The 14,797-nt window shown below is 42.1% G+C and overlaps 1 protein-coding gene across 6 annotated transcripts in view; it reads left to right on the forward strand.

Annotated features, from left to right (window-relative positions):
• The first annotated feature begins 830 nt into the window (after nt 1-830).
• Nucleotides 831-14,797, forward strand: part of PIAS2 (protein inhibitor of activated STAT 2) — a 3,576,601-nt gene continuing 3,562,634 nt past the window's right edge. For 5 of the 6 annotated variants that reach the window (XM_044082047.1, XM_044082063.1, XM_044082067.1 and 2 more), the window contains exon 1: nt 831-895. In XM_044082047.1, the coding sequence (XP_043937982.1) occupies nt 872-895 (24 nt within the window). In that variant the 5' untranslated portion in view covers nt 831-871. Of the gene's footprint in view, nt 951-14,797 lie in introns of all 6 variants that reach the window. The other variant, XM_044082056.1, reaches the window with a different exon arrangement.

A 14,797-nucleotide genomic window follows, 5' to 3' on the forward strand; every position in this document is an offset into this window, starting at 1 on the left:
GCAAATATCTAAAAAATCTGAATGTTCCAAGTGGTGTACCCTCTGAGCTTGCACTTTTCTATTGACTGGCATAATAGCTTTTAAATGTTCCAGATTTTGTTGCGTTTTTGGTCTGTGCCTCATGACATTTGCCTTTTTCTGTACTGTAGCGTCATAATTTGGGATAAAGAAAATAAAATTGTGGGAAGATTATAAGTTGTTTGAATTTCAAACTTTATAAAATGCATGCAAATGTAATACCTCTTATTTTAACACTGTAAGTGTCTAACAGTAGCATATGAAATACGTCCCCGAGTTTAAGACTTAGCCACTGACTCTTGCTCTAAGAGGCTGAGAGCTATAACTTGATGAATATTATATGAAACTGCTCCGCCGTTCAGTTTTACAGTTGACTCTAGAAAGAAATATACAACATTTGAACGGTATGCTGTCACCGTCTCCCACGTGCTCAACTCTCTTTTGTATCTTGAATGCAAAGCGTTTACAGCTGGTCGTACACATTATTTTGCAGTGTTATTCTGAACGTAGTATGAGGGGCAATAGTATGTGTGACCTTTACAAAGTTTCTGGCTACATCCCATTCCCAATCCTACTACAAACTTGCAGAAGTGTATGCCCCCTAGGTAAGATAAACCGCATCACTATTTTCCGTTATGCGTTTGCATAACTTACGGATGGCTGCTAACGATGAGTTAAAATAGCTATTGTTTTATAAGCTAACTTTTGCCACCATCTTTCCACAGTCACCTTTAAGAACTGCTTTTGTATTCCATACTTCTGGTAGTAAAAACAAAAACATATATAACCCCCCCGCCTCTTCATATCTCACGTGATGAGTGTCAGCTGAAATCAGGATGGTGTCAGGTGGAAAATGGCGGATTACGAAGAGCTGAGGGTGAGAAAATATATTCACTGCTTAGGTCATTTATTGTACTCGATGACATTCAGAGGTAGTAACTTAGTGGTGACCTTCTGCTGTCTGAATTAGGCTGTCCCAGTGTTTTGTTTGCAACAAAATTCACAGCTACTCACCACTAGTCGGCTGACAGAAAATGAGTTGCTGTCTACTGATGGTATATTTGTACATTTGATAAATTAGTTTTATTCAGTTAGGTTGCCTGGGCTTGGTGGCCGTGGTGTGCCCGCCTCCTGTGAATGTAGCTTAGGGGTTGGTTGTGCTTTGTTTACGTTTTGTTACTTTGTCAAGTCGCTGAAGGAATAAACGATTGACAGATCACTCCAGCGCAATTGTCCGTGTACGGGTCACAACAGTATAGAGCGTCCAAGTGTTAACTAAGAAGCAGGTGGCTGAAAGTAGGCTTGATCTTATTAAGGGGATCCTGTTTCCAACGAAATTGGTGTTTGGGGGATTACATTTACATTTACGCGAAGAAGGCTAAGAAAGTGCAGTATTATCAAACCCAGGAATGCAAGAATGATATAGATTTTACTCATTAGCACCATTTTATTTTTATTCAAAATGTATTAAAGTCTAAACATATTGGTTTTGAAACTGCGCGTTTAACTGAAATACGTTTAAAGCACATCGTATGAGAATAACTGGCTGTAACAACTGGTGTCATATGATGGTAAAGCTGTTATGACAGGAACTATGTACAGAACGGGTTGTTGGAATGTTCACGCTATGCGTGATTAAATCCCACTTTTAAGATTTTTGCATCCTATTGCATTATTCCTAAGGGATAGGTTCGCTATTTTAAGTATAAAGAGTTTGCAGCTGTATTTATAATCGATATATATAGCAGAAGTTTTTCAATTAGTTCTGTAGACTATAAAACTTTTCTAGGTTGTCTCCGACGTCTGTGTTTCTTTGTCCGGTTTTACTGTTTCTCCAGGTGACAAGTGCAGTGTTCGACATGGCTTAGTCCGTCTCACGCAAAACTGTCACTTATATAGCTTTTGGGGTCGTACATTTTATACTTGTCAGTTGGTCAGGGGAGGGCGTTTCTTTAAACCGGTGTGTTTGACTTTTACTTCAGTAGTTTCTGCTGCCGTCTTTTTTTTTTTTATTGGTAATAGTTTGCTGTCCGGCAACTGGGTTAATACAAGGGTTGCCACCTTTTCAAATGGCCAAAGTGGGACATTTTCGGGACACACATCAGATTTTACAGGCCGACACATACTCACGGTCAGTACAAAGGATATAACTTTACTTTTTTGCCTAAATAACAGCTTATACTTGTAGCAGTTTAGTTGCTTATTCTGTTTCTTGTAACATTTAGGTATTTTAGATACAGAAATAACTATTTTATGCAACTGTTACATAAAATATGGGACATAATTATGTCCTACAATCTCAGGACATTTGCCATTTTTAATATTTTTGGTCAGGACACAACTGCCCAAAGAGGGACTGTCCCTCGTAAAGTGGGACAGGTGGTAACCCTAGTTAGTACTCAGTGCAAGGTTAACTTACCATGACAGTAGATGCTCAAATGACTACTCCTGCAGTTGCTTTGGCTGTAAGGGTTATATTTTGTCAACTTAAGATACAACAACCAACCACCTTCCGAAGCTTTAGGGCACCTTCCACGCACCCAAACTGTCGAGCTAGCAGCTGGGGGTGAGCAGACCTAAAGACAAGTTTGGGCATGAAGCCCGTCAGAGCATTCCTGACAGCATAAAGAAGGAGGTTGAGCTCTGAAATTATGTTAGAAACAATAAAACAAATGTTTACGCCCTCGCATACAAGAAAAAAAAAAAAACTAAAAGACGGCGGTGGGGATTTCACTGCAGCAGTGATCATTCCAAGTTGGAATTTCCAACTTCTGCTGTAAGTGGGAAGTTTGACTTGGTACAGTTGTGTTCATCATGTTAAGCACTGCTGCAGTAGCGTTAGCTATATGGGTATAGCTAACAACGTTTGGAAGTGGAAAGAGAAGAGTCCAGGGCAAGGCCAGTGCTAGCATTTTGGGAGCCCCCACAAGTTTCAAGTTGGAGGCCCTACTCAGGAGAATATAAAGTGTGACCACATTGCCATTGCACCCCCTTCCCTGTCAGGCTCATCCAGCACCATGTAACAACCACTATAGTGTCATTACATTAAGATCGTTAAGAATTGAGGTGCCAAGGTACACACTGGCATTTAGTACCAGTGTTACATTATGACAACCCCCTGTACCACAGCAAGGTAGCTACTCACAGGAACACACACTGACTGGCATTTCATAGGTAGGTACTAGGCTATCGGCCCAAGGGCCTACGTAAGCCTAGCCAACAAGGTTCCCTGGCATACGCCACCCAAGAAAGTTATTTTCCTCTGCCACTGTCAAGCAGAGACACAGAAGTGATCCTCTGGGTGTATTTCCTATTTCCCGTCCACTCATCAACATTTTTCTTGAAGAGTGCTAATGAAGAACTTTGCTTGACATAGATGGGTAGCCTGTTCCAGAGTATGGGAAGTCTCTGGGACAGGAATCTATCCCTCCAGCATGTCCTGTTTATTTTGGTGACAAGGTTTAGGTCCCTAGAGCGTGTAGCTCGGAGGGATTGAGATTTCTTTAGGTGTAGCATGTCCAACAGCTCCGGGTTTAACATAGCTTTATATGTTGGGTAGAGATCACCTCGGAGTAGGCAATATACTACGGAGTAAAGCTGGAGTTTTTTGAGGCGGTCAGTGTAGGGCATTTGTTTGAGGCCAGTAATCCTCTTTGTGAGGTACTTCTGCGGCCTTTCCAGCTGTTGCAGATGTCTTGTGAGGTACATTCCAAAAGGGGCGTTGTACTCTATAATGGGTCTTATGAGTGTTGAGTAGAGGGGAATAATAACCTCTTTTTTTTCCTGGATGAGAACACTTTTATGATGAGGTGTGCCACATAGAAGGACTTCCTGACTACTGTGGCGATGTGACTATCAAAGGAGAGATTGCTGTCCACCTGGATCCCAAGGTCTCTTATCACCCATTTGGTGTTAAGTAGATTGCTGCCTATGTAGTAGTTCATGGGTACAGAGTTTTTACCAAAGGGGATGACACTGCACTTTCTGGCATTGAGCTTGAGGCCATGGCTCTGACACCAGGCATCTGTCTCAGCAAGGCCCTTCTGTAGGATGTCCACATCATTTGGGGACTTGACTATGGCTCCTGGTTTGCAGTCATCTGCGAACTTCGTTAGCCAGAGGCCTTCTGTGTTCGCCTGTACTTCAGAGAAGTAGATAACCAAACAGGAGTGGTCCCTGGACGGAACCCTGTGGTACTCCACTTGTCACTGCTTTAAGGTCAGATTTGGAGTCTGCAACATTTACAGTGTGGGTTCTGTCAGTGAGCCTGTTGGCAACCCATCTTGTGACATGGGGATTTATACCTAGTTTAGTGAGTTTAGCTATAATTCCAGAATGGGGGATGGTGTTGAAAGCCTTGGCGAGGTCAAGCTAGGCTGTGTGAACCACCTTACCCTCATCTATGGCTTTGATGACTGCCTCAAAGAAGGCAATCAGGTTCAGGAGGCATGATCTGCCTTTCACAAACCCGAATTGGGTGGGATCCAGAGTTTGGACGTTACCAATGTCTTTGTTTATGAGTTCCATGATGATATGTTCCATGGCCTTGCAGACCAGGCTCGTCAGGTTAATAGGTAGATAGTTCCCAGGATCAGTGGTGGCTCCCCCTTTGTGGAGTGGGATAACTGTTGCTGTGCGCCATTTAGTGGGCACAAAGCCTGACGCATGGCTATTGTTGAACATGGTGCTTAAGTGGGGAGCCAGTTCCTTCTGAAGTTCATGTAAAATGCAGCCTGGGATGTTGCCCAGTCCCATGGATGCTGTGTTTTTGGCTTTAGAGAGTGCCGCTTTTACCTGTGTAGTTGTGATTACAGGGACTCTGCATTCTTCCTCTATAGATATGGGCCCTTTAGTGGGTGGGGGAGGTAAAGTTAGTACTGAGCCTATCTGCCAGGATGTTAGCAATATCAGTTGGCTCTGTAATTTTCGTGCCTTTGTGCTGTAACTCAGAGCAGATCGAGGTGTTGCCATCGAGATTCTTGACATAGCTATAGAATGCTTTGCGGTTGTCCTTTAGAATTGGTGGCAATTTTGTTTTCGTAGCGAGCTTTGGAGGATGTTTATAAGGGATCTCAGCTTCTTACTGAGGCTGACCAGGGAGCTCCTCCACTCATGGGATTTTACTCTTATGCAACAGTTTCTTCCTTCTGTTGTACAGTTTGTTTATGTCAGGGGACCACCAGATTGGCTTCCTTTTTGGAGGATAGCGTCTTGGTTCTGTTTGTGATAGCACGATCCATGCACTCGTGTAAGTGCTTATAGAGTGCATTTGTGTAGGATTCAGCAATTGTAACTGTAATGTCCATCTGCATGGGTGTCATGAAGTTCACCACTTCTGTCTTAAACATGAAGTTGGCTTTGGAGACATTTTTTTACAGTGGTTTCCTTAATGGGGGGGTGTGTGTGGATATCAAGGGTGATTAGCTTATGGTCTGATCGGACCAACGAGGAGTTGACTTCAGGTGTGGAACACCGGTCACTCATGTTGGTAATGACTAGGTCTAGGATATTGTTGCCTCTGGTGGGGGTGTGGATAAGTTGATCCAGGGCACTGGAGTTTATGAATTCCAGAAAGCGTTGAGCTAAGGAGTTGGTACACTATTAGTTTTCCCAGTTAATGGTGGGGTAGTGGAATTCGCCCATTATTAGGGTGTTTGGTTGAACCCTAATATTTTCCAGTACATAAAGAAAAGAAGAGTGGGAATCCTGGGGCACGGTGGGGGATCTGTAGCAAGCCACAATTTGGATTGCAGTTTTGCCTAGGGTTAGTTGCACTTGGATAACCTCGGATGCATTATGCTGAGCAACTAGCCTGGAGGTATGGATATCCTTAATGAATATGGACACACCTCTGCCTTTGGTGTTTCGGTCCAGGTTACATGGCCGAAAAGTGTGGTATGAGTTATAGCCTGGTAGTGCAGAGGTGCTCTCTGGAGTCTTGAACCAGATCTCAGTCACTGCACAGATATCGATGTTCTCCATTTTAAGGAGTGCCTCGAGTGGGTGCATTTTGAGATTGACTTCTAGCATTGAGTAGCATTACCCTCAGTTTTTTCTTGCCTGTTCTTGTTACGGTGGTGAATTTGTTAGTTGAACCTTGCCTAAAAAAGGCACTATAGGGTCAGCAAGAGCCTTAGCCAGTATCTGGAATCCCAGGGGGCGACAGGTGCAGGCCATCTGTGGCAAAGCATTGTGGTCTGTCGACCATGTCATCCCAAGCAGACAGATACTGCATCCCCTTTGAATGACACCAAAAGCTTAGCCAATTGTTGAAGTCAATAATTTTGTCCTTGTACTGCGGTATCATTTGTTACAGTATGACAAACCCCTGTACCACAGCAAGGTTGCCACTCACATGTGCACGCATACTGATTGGCATTTAGTCCCAATGTTACATTATGATAAACTCCTGTGCCACAGCAAGGTAGCCACTCACAGGTGCACACACACACACACACACACACACACACACACACACACACACACACACACACACTGATTAGCATTTAGTACCACTGTTACATTATCTCGAAAAACAGCGCTGCAATAAAACAAACTTCACCAAAAGAAGCAGCCACACCAGTCCTGTAGTTTCAGCAATAAGGCTCACAATCAGGCGAAAATCAACCAGGTTTATTAACGTGTCAAAATTATAGCAGCAGTACACTCCACACACGTTTTCGTCAGTTTGAAGACTTCATCAGATACAACAAATGCTTCATGTCACAGGTATAAATACTATAAGCTAATCACCAATTAATGAATTGACAAATCATTAATTAAACTTTAAAACAACAAACCACATAAAATTCCCCCTTCCAACAAATGAAATTGCCAATACAATAGGTATAACTAGTACATCTTCAACTACAAAAGCACTAAACCAAGAACATAAATACATACCTATATTCATTTACTAGTATAAATCTAAAAAAATGATCACAAATAAACATATAAAGGCAACTTAAACACTTAAAATAGGTGTAAATCACCTAGGTATTTAAATATAATGTGCCTTGATTTTTAGAAAAGGAACAATAGAAATAGATTCGTTGAGACCAGGGGGTCTATTGGCCTCCAATAAAATCTGCCAATAAGTTTCTTTATGTGCCAAGCGTGCCTCCCAAGGCCCCCCCCTAACATCTTTAGGGACCACTTCCAGGACAAAAAACAGAAACTTAGCATTGTTACATGTAATAGTGTGCTTGTACAAAGCACTGGTAGTTTTGCACCTAGAGATGTCGTAAATGTGTTCATAAATACGCCTGGAAAACAACCTTTCGGTTTTACCGACGTAAAACGCTGGACATTGTTGGCATATAGCCAAATATACCAAGCCAGCAGTTTTACAATTGTAATGACCCCTGGCCTTGATGTCCCTGCCTCTGCTTTCCACAAAAACATGGCTTGCTTGGAATATATACTTACAAGAGGAGCAATGACCACACTTAAAAACCCCCACATTGGGTCTAGAATACAAGGTGGAAACATATTGTTGCTCCAAGGTCTTTTTAATATTAGTGCCCCTCCTAAACACAGTTTTAACATCTTTCCCCTTAAATGTGTCCAGGTCAGTCAACTCCTTGAAGGTTTCCCATTCCCTTTCCACAATATTTCTTATATGGGAGGCATTTCCACTGAACTGTGTAATAAAGGTAAAACTACCTGCAAACCTGTCGGTATTACTATTGGTGTTATTATCCAAGTTGTTTTCACCAACCCCCCCCAAAATAGGAGCAAATCTAGAAGATCTAGCCAAAGTAACCTCCTCTTCAACGGTCTGGATCAAGTGTGCAGGATAACCCCTTTCCAAAAACAATTTCTGTAAGGTACCACATTCATGCCGATAATCCACATCTAGGGAAGTCATCCTAGAAATACGGACGTATTGTCCCTTAACTATCCCCCTCTTCTGAAAATTGGGGTGTGCACTCTGATAATGTAAGTACCCATTGGAAAATGTGGGTTTGCGATAGATACTAGATTTAAACCCACCATCAACCATGGTAAGGGTTATATCCAAATAGTTTACACTATGATGGAAAACTTGATGTGTAAACCTTAGGAAATCAGTGGTGGTATTAATGTACTGAATAAACTTTTCAATATCCCCTTGGCACCTGTCCAAAAAATACACACATCATCCAGGAATCTAACGTAAAAGTTCCAAAATTTAGAAAACGGACAATCCTGAATAAACTTCTTTTCCCAGGTGTGCATAATAATATCAGCAAAAATAGGTGCACAATTGGCCCCCATTGACACACCCGTTTTCTGATGAAAATATTCTCCAGAAAAGAACACAAAATTATTTTTCAAAACAATCCCCATTAACTCAGTGATGGCTTGCACATCGCTATTAGTGATATTAGGGCATTCCCAAAGAGCTTCCTCTAGCCATTCAAGGCCTAATTCATGGGGAATCACCGAAAAAAGATCCACCACGTCAATGGTCAAAAATACCAAATTGGGCACAAGTAATTCCGATGTTACTTGACGCAAAAAGGTCCAGGAATCTTTTAAAATGTATTCCTCCCTGCCCCATAGCTCTTTTAGTTTCCAGTCCAAAAATTTGGATATGGGGTGTGTTTTAGAACCTTGAGAGGCCACTATGGGCCTTAAAGGGGGGTCAATGGGGTCCTTGTGCACCTTGGGTATCCCAAAAATTGATGGTATCCTTGGGTCTGAATTGGAAAGAAAGGTATAAACCGGGAACTCAATAACCTCCTGGTCTAATAAGTCCTGCACCACTAGATCAATCTTGTGATAGGAAATATGAATTTCGTTCAAGGAGGCAGAAGAATATTTCCTGTGGTCATGAAGGATATCATACATTTTGCCTTGATATAACAAACTATCCATGATTGGCATTTAGTCCCAATGTTACATTATGATAAACTCCTGTGCCACAGCAAGGTAGCCACTCACAGGTGCACACACACACACACACACACACACACACACACACACACACACACACACACACACACACACACACTGATTAGCATTTAGTACCACTGTTACATTATGACAAACCCCTGTACAACAGCAAGGTAGCCAGTCAGAGGTGCAGACACTGACTGCATACTCCTCAACTTCCCAGATTTTCACAGAATGTCCAGATGTGACTCATTTTTGGTCTTTTCCTCAAACTTTGTAGTTTTCTGGATTTTTTGTGGCAAATCATTGAGGATTGAATTCACTAAATGAAAGGCATTTGAGTTTAACTTCATTTCCTTGAGAAAATGCATGATATACATAACACCGTTTATTCTAGCACCTTTTTAAGTTTATAAAAGCAATTTTTAAAATGTGTCCTGATCTTTGGGGCTGTGTCCTCATTATCTGTGGCTTTGTTCAGACTTTTTGTGCCATAAGATTGAGAGCTATGACTGGCATTTAGTAGCAATGTTGTTACATTACGACAAGCCTCTGTACCACATCAAGGTAACCAGTCCCACAGAGGTAGACAGACACCCACACTGACTAGCATTTAGTAGCAATGTTACATTATGACAAGCCTCTCTACCGCATCAAGGTAGCCTGTCCCACAGAGGTACACAAAGACAAAGGCACCCACACTGTTTCCCACACACAGCACAGACAAGACAAAAACAGCAAGACTGAACAGAGACACCCACACAGACTCTGTCACACAGGACAGATGCACACTAAGACAGAGACTCTTGCACACAGGACAGACACCCACACGTTATAAAAACAGCATTATAGCAAGACTGAACAGGGACATAAGACAGACAGCTACACAGACTTTTGCCCACAGAACAGACACCCACACATGATAAAAACAACACTACAGCAAGACTGAATATTAACACCCACATAGACTCAGATACACAAGGACAGAAGCACCCACCCCCACAGTACAAAGACAAGACCAGGACAAAGTTATGCAAGACTGAACAGAAACCCACGCAAGACTAAGACAGCACTACCACAAAACAGAACTGAGACACCACTCCCAAATACAACACGATGACAGCAATTCAAAAGACTGAAACAAGCAGCATTAGATAAACTGACCCCATCACACAAAACAGTTACTGACATGCAGCACAGTCGCACTGCAGAGGTACACAACACAGCTATGGGACAGACAGAGAAGAGACTACAGATTCACAAGACATACAAGGGGAAGCCATGGGGATTACAGAGCCTGAGGCAGACTCAAACCTAACAAACCCAAGAGAAAGCTATGGGGATTATTGAGCCTGAGGCAGACGACTCAAACCCAAACCCAGAAGAGAGCGAGATGGGCACTACTGAGCCTGACGCAGAGAGACTCAAACCCAAAAAAAGACATGAGTGGCATGGGAATTACTGAGCCTGAGGTAGACTCAAACCCAAGCACAAGATAGCAATTGGGATTACTGAGTCTGACACAGGCAGACTGAAACCCAAACAGAAACGGGTAAAGTCAAGACCACCAGAGTGTCATTCATCTTCAATGTGTAGTTAGCGCCTCAGCTTTTCTGACTGCTGCCACTTTTATTTGTTCTTCCTGTGCTTGTGTCCTAGCCTCACAATGATCCCTGCTGCTCCCAACTGTCCTAGCCTTACGACGAGTCCTGCTGCTCCCAACTGTCCTGGCCTTGTGAAGAGTCCTGCTGCTCCTAGCTGCCTTTGCCTAACATCCTACTAGTTTCATCCTCATTGTGCTTCTTGGTCCTATTTGCTGGAGTAAGCAAAAAATCAGTGAATACACAGCATACTATACAAACCATGCTAAGGTGCTACCTGAAATTTGCTGCCTTACAATATTATAAAAGATTACTGGAAAGGAAATATGAGCACTTTACCTAGAGTTTTACTGAAATCTTATGAATTTTCTTCTGGACAAAGTCTTCAGTGAGGCTGCCATGTGATACACTTTGTCCCACTTCATGCTTAATTGAGAGCACAGCTAAGCCTGAAAGTCTCTCCTGACTCATTGGCAAACTTAGGTATGTCTTTGAGATTCAGTTTAGGAAAGCTGCAGTAGCCACTGTAACAGGTGCAGTCAAATAAAAGCGCAGTGAACCATAAATATATATATGTCTTGCAAGTGGTTGCGAATGAGGAAATGTAACACAATCAGTGGTGATGATTCATTATCATTCAAGAAAGACTTCTCAGTTTGTTTCCAAGGTCAGAGTCAGTGTCATAGTGGCCACTTATCCTGTCAGTTGTTCTTTCAGAGCCTTGCAGTGTTAGAGCAATTTGTCTTCTGCAATGTCACTCAAAGCTTTAATATTTGACAAACATCTAAAGGCTTTATCAGACTCTGAAAGCTGCTCAGACCAGTCGGTAAATTATTGGATTGTTGTGTCCAGCAGCACATTGAAGAACTCTACATGTAGTTTTACTATTGGGTTCTGTAAAGTCTCGGCTTCTTCTTCATAGTCAAATAAGTGCTTTACCTTTCTTTGCTTCTTTTCTTAAAATGTGGTGCCAACGTCCAGTTCTTCTATCTTGAAGGCTTCACCCATGGCATATTGAAATCCTGTCTCTCTCTAATTCTTCAGCAGGTACATAGTTGATGCCAGCACTTTGACACACAGAAGTATCAACAGATGGACTCTGCATAACTTTGCTTGCATGATTTACCTCTGTCAGCACGTTATACCAAACGAATTGGTATGACATAAGTTCCGAGCACAATCCCCTTGCTTGTATGCTTGCACGATTTACCTCTGTCAGCACTTCATACCAAACCACTAAACATATAGTGAATTGGTATGACATAAGTTCCGAGCACAATCCCCTTGCTTGTTGATTATGTTGCAGCATCACCTGTACATACAGTGTCGCCCATCTCCTGTAGTGCTTCCACGACTCCCTTCAACTGAAATCTTGCTGCCTTGGCAGAGTCTATCTTGCATTCCCAGTGAGTCTCCGACAGTAGCTTCACAGTGATGTTTGTGCCATTTCAAGATCTGCCATCAGCTTGTTGATGCTGAACAGAGTAGGTAAACGTTCTGCAAACATCCAAAAAACGACACTGCCTGTAGTGATGAATGTGCTCCATCACTAACTAGAAGATTTAAATTATGGCAGGCACATGGCACATAAAAAGCACTTGAATTCATCTGTTTTATCCAGGCCTGCACTCCAGCTCATTTACCCTTTATGTTGCTGCCATTGTTGTATCCTTGTCCTTGACAGTTGTTAATGTCCAGTTGATGATTTTGCAGAGTCTGAAGAAGTGCTTCTGTAAGTCCTGCCTCTTTTTTATCATTCACAGGCCCAAATCCCAGAAAGTGTTCCTCAGCTGTGGCTGCAGTCATTGAAATATAAACATACCTAACTACTACAGTCATTTGCTCTTGATTGCTGATGTCTGGTGTGCAGTCAAGAGTCATAGAAAAGTACCTAGCGTCCTTCACCTTCCATACAATGGTACTTAAAATACCATTTGCAATCAGCTAAATAATTTCATTCTTTATGTCCTTCCCAAGATAGTGATCCATTACTTCTTTATTAATAATACAATGCAAATGTTCAGCCATGACCGAATCAAAATGCTGCAAAAGTTGCATTTAGCCTAAGAAATTGCCATTGCCATAGATGTACAGGGCATCACTCATACCACGGAATGTCTTGTACCATTCCGCCAAGTATTGGACACTAACTATAATGCATTCTAACACACTACGCCAGTGAGTTATCTCCTTTTCAACCACTGCTTGTCTCTTAGCATCCATTATCTGCCTACTCTTAACTCTATTGTCCAGTTCCTTCCACTTCAGCATGCATGCTGTATGCTCTGGTGCTTGGTCATGTTTGTGTAAAGCTTTGGACATCTCTTGTCCATGCTCTGTAACCACCTGTCCTGAGAAGATGGCTACAATGTCCAAACAATTTGCATGCAAAGTAAAACAGTGCATCTTTTGAGATGAAATATGTCAACCAAGTATGTTTTGCTCTCTCCCCATTAGGCAGCACATGGAAATAGTTCTCCAGTGTAAATCTTTTCTGTTCATCGACTGGAAGTGTGGCATCACCACTTGCACAGGTCCATTCTGAATGGCAGCTACCCTAAACTCATCCCTTATCAAGTCTAGCCAAGTTCCTAGATCCTCAAAAGATATACCTGACACTCCCTGCAAGTCACTGACCACATCTGTCACTACAGAAGTATGGGCTCTTTCTGTATCAAACTAGTGATCCAGGTAACACCTCTAAAGTTGAATCTGCATTTGCTGACATACTTTCACCCATGGTAATGGCTGTAGGTTGACAGGAGGTAGCCTGTGGTGCAGCCACAACAGAGTGGTCACTTTCTTTTCAAGGATGCTGGGCTCACAGTGGTTAGGTTGTAATGCAGAACCATTGTGTTGTCCTGAAGGCAGACTTTTTCCCTGAATCTCCCCTCTCTGATGACCCACAGAAAATTTTCATAATGAAACCCTGTTTCTTTGCATCCTCATTCCTATGCTGCTGAAGCTTTCTTTTTGCTGCTCCTGACAGATATCTACACTTCATCTCTAACTGGGAATGGAAGTAAAGCAGAATTACTACACATGCAGACACTGGGTCCTTTTGTCGTGCTGCAAGTAAAAAGCACTACACTTGAGGTCAATGTTATGCAACTTTCTTTGACCTACCCAGACTGCATAATGACAACGTTAACATTCTGAACTCATTCTAAGGATGGTATATTCCAGTTAACACAGAAACAACTCCCATGACAGTAGTGGAATGTTACCCATCAGATTTAATTAAATGGACTCACTGCAGTAAACCCTCAACTTAGACCTGGTCATTGTCATGTGAAATACAAACTCCAAGCTAGCCAAGCAGTGTAAACAACAAATATCTTAACTGTGGGTGCAAGCTACAAGCCTACAACCTTTCCCTTAACACAGTCACACTTGCCTCCTCTGCTTATATAATACAATCACCAACTTTGTCACTGTTGTGCTTTAATCTCCAAGCATCCTCTACTGGATTGCACAACTGCTTCTACAAAAAGTCATAATAAAAGGAAATTACCCCAAACATATGGTCTGTAGCTAGGTAGCACTACATCTTGATAAGACCACTGCAAAATGCATTCCAGTTAAGCAAAAAAAAAACTGAAGCTGCCACACCAAGAGCTACACAATCCATGGTGCAATACACACCCAACAAATGATCAAGTTGATTCCATCTTGGACTGTAGGCAGAACTGAAGAGGAAGAGGACCAGTAAGCAAAAGAACTGCAGTGCAGGCATATAAACCAGAAAAATGGATTAGGTTCCAAAAAGTCACGTTACTATGTCTGCAGGCACGAAAGAATGAGCAACCTATTACTGAACGCTGTTCATAAACACAAGCTGTACAGTACACAGTATTGTACCGTAGGCCAAAGAACTGCTGAGTAACAGTAACCAGTACGCAAAAACTATAATGTAGGCAATAGGCACAATTGAAGTGCACTACAAAATGTATATTGCATAATTACTTCCATTGACATCAGTCACTATTGCACCGCAGGCACAAAGACTGAAGAATGACCTTCCAGTAGGCAAAAAAATGAATGTGAAAGGCCCAAGTTACAGATATAAGTTAAATACCAAACACTGGAGGTGAACCTCAGCTTTTTCTACAGAATTCTCTCCCTTTCATCTCCCGAAACATTTGAAGAGGTCCCAAAAGATGTAAAATATTGCTAAAGTCTGAAAGAACAAATGGCTAGGAGGAAAGTTACAAGTTTTAAGGGGAACACGCCGAACTATGAGGCAAGAAAAAGGTTGTGGAACAAAAAACACATTTACAAAAACTATTCCTACTTTT

The sequence above is a fragment of the Protopterus annectens genome, chromosome 1.part1 (assembly GCF_019279795.1).
Source record: "Protopterus annectens isolate FY-2018-M chromosome 1.part1, PAN1.0, whole genome shotgun sequence".
Lineage (NCBI taxonomy): Eukaryota > Metazoa > Chordata > Ceratodontiformes > Protopteridae > Protopterus > Protopterus annectens.